The sequence below is a fragment of the Manis javanica genome, chromosome 11 (assembly GCF_040802235.1).
Source record: "Manis javanica isolate MJ-LG chromosome 11, MJ_LKY, whole genome shotgun sequence".
NCBI classification, from domain to species: Eukaryota; Metazoa; Chordata; class Mammalia; order Pholidota; family Manidae; genus Manis; species Manis javanica.
In genome coordinates, this window is record NC_133166.1 from 26,785,470 (window position 1) to 26,793,226 (window position 7,757).

Consider the following 7,757-nt stretch of genomic DNA (forward strand, 5'->3'; position numbering starts at 1 on the left):
CGCTTTTCAACTTTGCTGGTTCCCTTACTTCTACACTCTGCGGTTTTATTTTCTTCCCCTTCCTCTGCGGACGTTAATTCCTCCTCAGATTCCCTATTGGAGAGTTGGAGGTCCCTCAACTCTTTCCAGGGGTATTTACTATTTTCTCCGAGGCGATTGTCACTCGCTTCTCGGGGCTCTTTCGCTTTTGCCCTAGGCGGGCTTTCTCCCTCACTCTGAGGTTTCTTTACCTTCGTTTTTGTGGCCTTTTTTCGGCCGCGCGCGCTCTCTGTTTCCCGTTCCGTTTCTGACATGCTCTCTTGGATATCTGTCAATGCTCTCTGACCTTCTTTTATTACCTTTTCACATCTCTCATCTTGCAGACAAGCTCTAATCAGTTTCCAGAGGGGCCTGGTGCCTCCCCTCAGGCTACCCTCCTCCTCCTCTCTATCAAGATCTTTCCCCAGTTTGTCCCAGCTCGGGATTGAGAGGGACCCTGAACAAATGAACCAGGGGGCCACACGGTCTATCTCCTTCACAAAAGATCCTAAGACTTTGCTGGAGACCTTCAAGTTTCGCTCTTTGAGAGCTGTCTGCAGCGCCGTGACTAATGACGGTGCATTCCCCATGGTGCCTCCTTATTTACAGAGAACCATCAACCATCATCCTAAAAAGCAGGGGCCTCTCGGAACTTACCCCTCCGGGCTTTCTTCTGACCTGCAGTTCTGAATCCTCTCCAGATGTCTGAAGGGTCCTCCCTGTGCCGGTGATGTTCTGGTTCCCGGGATTCGGCACCACTTGTCGCGTGCCCTGTCCTCGCCGGCAAGAACAGCATGCAACAACAGCAGGATTCTTCTGCAGAAAGCTTTATTCTTCAGCTCTTTGTGAAACAAATGAGTTCGGCAGGACCCAGAGGGGAAGGAGAGGCTTGCTTATATAGTTCTCATGCTCTGACCTGGTTGGTGCGGCTCCATATGCCTTATTAGCATAACCATTTGGTGGGTCTCATTGGTCCTTATGCCAAGGCGCAATTAGCATGTAGTTTAGTGGTGTGGGATGATTTGTCATTAGGAAGTTCGGGGCCTTCCGGCTGCCCTGCATGGGGCGCTATTTTCTGAGCGCGGCTGCCAACAATTTCCTACCTCTCCGGGATCACTGTGCTCCACTGTCTGATGTCCAATGTTTTCCTAACCATTGTTTCATACTTCGTAACCATTGTTTCATATATTTCAGCTAGGTTTTTTTTTTGTTGTTATTTCAAAACAACAAAGGATAAATCTAGTCTTTCTTGTTCCATCTTGACCAGCCAAAGTCCCTCCTGAGAATGTCAAATCATGCTGGACAAGCAGATAGAAGCACCATCCACTCCTCCCTGACCTTAGGATTGGATTTGTGACTGCATAAGCCCCCTTCCTTCCCCCAGTCAGGAAATATCTGTTTTACAGCCAAAGCCTTAGTGTCTTAGGAGGACTTCTGTACCACAATAAAAGGGAAAACACTCCTGGGGAAACCTGAGGTCACAGTGATTTGGGGACTACAAAATATATCTAAGGAATTTGAAGAAAACAGATTTTAGGAATACGGAAAAAGCAGTGGTATACAGAAAAGGGAAATTAAGTGAGATGTGACTAATTCAGGATACATATTAAGAATGGCACTTAGATTTATCTTCACATGAAGAGTCTACCAAAATTTTCTTCCTTGTGTGTGGTGACAATAGTTTATATACTAAGAATTAATAACATCTCATGGAAGACCATGTGACTGTGGATCATTTTTTTCATGAGATTAGGCAAGAACAGCTGTAGAGCCAGACCTCCAGGTTAACCATGTTTGGCTCTGAGAACCCAATCTCTGTCTTTACCATAAGAAGAGAATCTTTGCCAACATCCCTTGAATAACCAAAGACTGGAGATGACAAAACCCCTAGACATGTCAGTGTGAAAATAAAGTCATTTTTCTCTCCCTCTCACATATCCAACTGATAATCAAGTTCTGCTCATTCTATAAAGGAACTCCTTTAAAATACCTTCTAACCACTTCTTCACGTTATTTGCAGTTAAAGGAATCAAAGCAGCTCCCCAGCGCTCCACCCCTCACCAAGTCCTTTTTATACTCTGGTGCCATATAATATATACCTTTCCAATAAATGTTTGCAACTTACCAGTCAAGAGATCTTTCAAAAACAAAGATCATATTTGTTGAAAACAAGGGATTAGTACTCTCCACATTTCAAATGCCTGTAAGAATTTTGGAATCTACTCACCAGAAACAGTGTTTAAGGACCTTTTAATATAGTGGCATTTGCTTTCACCCTATGGAACTTTGCAAATAAGAATTATGTATGAGCTCTGAGTCAGGTTATTAGATGACCTCTGAGTCACATCTGACCTTTGAGTCACAGGTTATTGGATGAGCCTGAATCCTAAGTTCCCTACTACCCATGTAGCTAATGACATCACTGCCTACCAACTACAATATTATGTTTCTTCACCCATTTTTATGAGATTGTGACATCCAGAAATTTAACCATATGCGTATTTATACTCCCTGTTTGAGGCTCTCGAGTGCAGCTACAGACCATATGGGAGTAAATATGATATCCCCTCTACCACCACAGTCAGTTTTACCACTTCCTACATTATTGATCTTCTCAATCTCCCCTACCTCCACTTGGGATCTCAGTATCCTGGCCTTTCCATAAGGAGTTCTAAGGTGTGTGAAGATTCTGCTGGGAACAGGCTGGTACTATTATGACTATTATGAAAATTATGAATCAATATTCCATTTTAACAAAAGCTTGGACAGTCATGATCAGAAAAAGAGGGTGATTCCACATATAAATGAAATCATATGGTATTTGATTTTCTCTGCCTGACTTATTTCATTTGGCATAATGTCCTCTAGGTGCATTCGTGTTTCTGGGAATGGCAAGATTTTATTATTTTAAACAAAAACAAAATGAACCAACAAAACAGAAACAAACTCATAAAACAGAGAGCCAACTGGTGGTTGCATGGCAGGAATGGGAGGTGAAACAGATGAAGAAGATTAAGAGGTACACACTTCCAGTTATAAAATAAGTATGTTATGGGGATGAACATACAGCATAGGAAATAGTCAATCATATTATAGTAACTCTGTATGGTGACAGATAGTAAGTACACATTTGTGCTGAGCATTTTGTAACATATATAATTGCCAAATCACTATGTTGTAGACTTGAAACTAATACAATACTGTATGTCAATTATACTTCAGTTGTAAAAGAAAAGGAAAAAAAGATTGACCTTTCTGGGTTCTCTGCCTCTGCTTAGTACTTCCTGACTCTGAAGGGTGAGGGCCTAGAAAGAAGATGCGCATTGGAGCAGCAGGTCCACAGAGATCGTGGTACTCGGGGAAGGAGTGCTGTGTCCTGGGAAGGCATTGGAGTCACACAGACCTGTACCTGAATTGGTGCCCACCACCCACAAGATGTGCTCTTTCTCAACACTTCTCCAGAATTTTGCTTTCATATGTATAAAGAGGAACAATACTCCCTGACTTACAGAATTGTTATGAAGATGAGATTATTTAAATATATAAATCTCTAGATAACAAAGTTAGGTATCTAAGAATGTTAGTTACCCAAACAAAGCAAGTAAACTTCAGTCCAGTCCTCAGAAATCACAGTAATTTCCAATACCAAAGGGGCAGAAAGTGGCTAGGAAATATTCACTATCCAAGTATTATCTCACTATGTGGAATCACAAAGCCTGCAACAGAAACAGAAGAAATATTAATAGGTGTTACATAGAGGGCACTTTCTGTAGATTTAAAGCCCCCTTTGCAACAACTTCTGACATCCCTGCTTTAACTCTTTGGTTCGAAACCCATATACGATAGGATTCAAGGCAGGGGGTACAAGGTGATGAAGGACATTGAGCAGGATCAGGATATCAAAGGGGACCCTCTTTCTGGCCACATTTGTCAACACCACAACCAGCAGGACGGTGCTGAAGAAGAGGATGAGGATGAAGTGGGAGCCACATGTGCTCAGGGCTTTCATTGCAGCCCCCTCAGCCTTCAACCTAAGCACAGCTCTCAGGATGAAGGCATAGGACAGGAAGACGAGGATGAAATCTGAGCCCAGCAAGGTCCAACCAGCCACAAATTGGTAGATTCTGTTGAGGGTGAAATTGTCACACGAGAGCCTGGACACAGACATGTTGGTGCAGATGCAGTTCTCAATGACATTTCCCCCACAGTAGTGGAGCCGTGCAGTGAGAATAGGAATGGGTGCAGTGGTAAGGGCATTTCGTGAGAGAATGAAGACACTGGCCTTGGCCACAAATCGGTCAGTGATGATGGACGGGTACCTCAGTGGGTGACAGATGGCCACATAGCGGTCATAGGCCATGACCATGAAGGTGCAGGACTCCATGGTGAGGAAACTGTTCATAATGAACATCTGTAGGAAGCAGGCAGAGAAGCTGATGGACCTGAGGTCAAACCAGAAGATGGCCAGGACCTTGGGGATGACGGTGAGGCAGAGCACCATGTCCAGCAGGGAGAGGAGGCTGAGCAGGTAGTACATGGGCTGGTGCAGAGCGGCCTCCCTCCAGATGGTGAGGAGGAGGGTGGCGTTGGCCCCCATGGCCAGGAGGAAGAGGAGGCTGAGGGGCAGGGACAGCCAATGTTGCCAGGCCTGGTAGTTAGGGAAGCAGATGAGGAGGAATTCAGAGACCAGAGCAGTGGAGTCGTTGGTGGGAGATGTCATGAGATAAATTCTAAGCTGAGAAGAGTTTACCTGGGTTTACATATGTAAGACACAGGAATTAGGCGAATAGAAAACAAAGCTGTGAAAACATTCACTAACCCTTACTCATCCAGAAAAATGATGATATATAGGAGAACAATCCCAAATAAAGGCAAAGTTTAGTGGAGACACATATGAATGGAAGAGGGGGCTTGGCAAATTATTTCTATAGTTGATTTGGAAAAATAAATGACTAGTTGCAATATTTAGAAGGAAAATAATGAAAAGAATTACCTCATTAAAACATACTGTAAAGCCACAAAATCTTTTCAGGTGATACTGACACATAATACTGACAAAGCAAATTGACTACTTATGGATCCCATAGGCCAGAAATGCTCACTAGCTTACAGAGTAATCCAGAATTAACAGTCATAAAATCATATTTAACTGTAGGTCTTTTCAGTGAATATTGTTGACATCATTTGTTAGATAGTGGTAAAAATTAGTTTATCCTAACTTTTAATCATATACCAAAATAAATTTGAGATTGAAAACTTCATGATTAACCCTCAATCCTATGATACGGTTGAAGACAAAATACTAATTAAATATAAAGAGGGCTCCCCAAACTCCCCTATCATTCTGATTTATTGTACCTCAAGCACAACCCATCCTGGACATACTTAATTCAAGACTGCACAAAAGAGTTCAATGTTCCCATAAATGTATACTGATAGGCAGTCTATTTTCATTAACATTTATGATCACCAACCTCAAATGAGCACTTAATAAGCAAGTCTTTTATAATAACCTCTGGTTAATTCACTCCTTCACCCATTACAAGCAATTTCCAAATTTTCTAAATTCTTTTAAATGCTAAATCCTCTACTTCCTCAGAAGATGACCTCTCCAACTGCTTCACAAAGACAGCAGAAGCTCTCAAATGCGAATTCCTCAATTTCCCTTGATAGATTCATAAACCCATCAATACCTATATCCTCTCTCTTCCCTTTGTACCTAGTAGACTCAAGGATCTATCCCCCCTTCTAATTCCAATCCTTCCGCTCTTATTTGCTGTCTATACACCATGTTTTTCTTAGGAACTTTGATCAATTAATTATCCATTCAATTTCTTACATATTCAACCTCTCCCTCTATAGATCCTTCACATGGATATTCAAAATGCTCAGGTCTCTCATATCTTAATAATTTCCATATCTACTTCATATCCCCATTTGGTGTAAAGACCATGACTTCAGTTTTGGACAAAGATACCAAATCTCTCTCTTCTTCCTCTTTCTTTCACACCCACACTTAAAGAATCAGAAGAGGCAAAGGACATCTAAAAGGAGATAAGCAACTGCTGGCTTCAATAGTCCAGCTGAGAAGTGATCAAGTATGTAAATAAATGGCTCTGAAGTGGCTCTCAAGATGCAGAAATGGGGCATCTTTTAGAGGTATAAATATAAAGCCATAAAGGGGGATTAACTGAGTAGTTCTATAGAAGGTAGGAATTCTATAGAACTCTATAGAAATTCTATAGAAGAGGGTAGGAATTCTGAAAATTTTTTGTCTCTTATGGACTAAATGACTGCTTTGCTCTGGCTCAACCATACTTAGAATAATGTGTCCAGTTCAGTACACCTTGATTTAAGGAACATATTTGAAATTTACCACCTAGAAGGTGTCCAGGATAAAGAGGACCTTAAGAAATCACAATGAGCAGCAATTTAGGAAAGTGGAGATATCTTCCCTAAGTGATGCCTTCCAAAAACAGGACCAATAGGAGACAAAATCACAAAGAAATCTGTTTCTGTTGAATAGAATCCCATATAATCATCAGAGGAAACTTTCTCTCTTTTAACACTACTTTGCTGAAACATTCTGGGGAAGACAATAACCAAATTTTTTCACCAGTTTTGTCCCTGAGCCTCACGAGTGTCATATTAAACTCTGAACATTGTCCCTGTTCCAGAACCATCCTTTCTTTCTCTCACATCCCTAGACTGCTTTTCTGGGCAGGCCAGATGGATTTTAATCATGTATTGTATGAAATTCCCAGCCATAGAAAATATGGGGTCCCTTGTATTCAATGATACAGAATTGCTAAGGCTACAGATATTCTCATCCAGGAGAAACCTAGAATTTCTCAATGTTCATGCATCCAGTACCACACTCGGGGCTTTTTTCTTCTTTTATCATGGGAGCCAATGTAAGAATGAGGAGAAGGTCTCCTGTTCTGAGTCCTCTGGCGAGACCAGCAAGGCAATGCTTCTCTCCCTTAGCCCTGGAACTCACAAGTGGGTGATGCAACAGGTTGAGTCCTGCTTCAGGATTCAGCTGCCTGCATCCGGTAATCAAAGCTGGAACTCCTTCCTTGGCTCTGATGCAAAACTCTAGAGGGTTTTACAATCAGCAGTCAGTTCTTCACACTGTCCCACCCCATTCTGCAAGGCATCTGGGAACAGCAGTCATTTAAGAAACTGTGACTGATGAGCTGGATCTCATGGGAACTTTCATCTCATCTCATGTGAAGGTGTTACTGGGTGTCAGAAGCTAAGATGTGCAGGACCGGATTTGAAACTGACTTAAAATTCAAATCTGTATCTATCTGCCTGACTCCACAGACCATCCTCTTAAACATGACCTTATACCACTTCAGCATCCTGAAATGTTATTTTGAAACTCTCCAAATTTCTTAACAAAAGTATATTATTTTCTGCTTTTTATGTTATCCTGAGTTCAACTGTGCTATTTGGTATCTACATAAATTTGAGCAGCTGATTTTCCCTATGTAAACTTCAGTCATTCAACAAGTATTTATTTATTATTATCAACCATTATTATCAACCATATGCCCAGCATAGATTAGTCACAGGGATAAAAAGATAAAGTAGTTAAGGTTCCTACCTGCATCAAGATTCTATCACAATAATTAATTAAATTATAGTATCAGTAGCTTCCCATTGTTCGTTAAATAAAATTAGCTTTCACAATATTGACTACTCAAGGCTACACATGACCTAGACTGTTAGCT

General features: G+C 41.4%; 1 protein-coding gene across 1 annotated transcript; it reads right to left on the bottom strand.

Annotated features, from left to right (window-relative positions):
* Positions 1-3,793: 3,793 nt before the first annotated feature.
* LOC108402341 (olfactory receptor 56A1-like) lies at positions 3,794-4,738 on the bottom strand. The gene has a single exon (XM_036996491.2). The coding sequence runs from the start codon at positions 4,736-4,738 to the stop codon at positions 3,794-3,796; it is 945 nt and encodes a 314-aa protein (XP_036852386.2).
* Between the last annotated feature and the right edge of the window lie 3,019 nt (positions 4,739-7,757).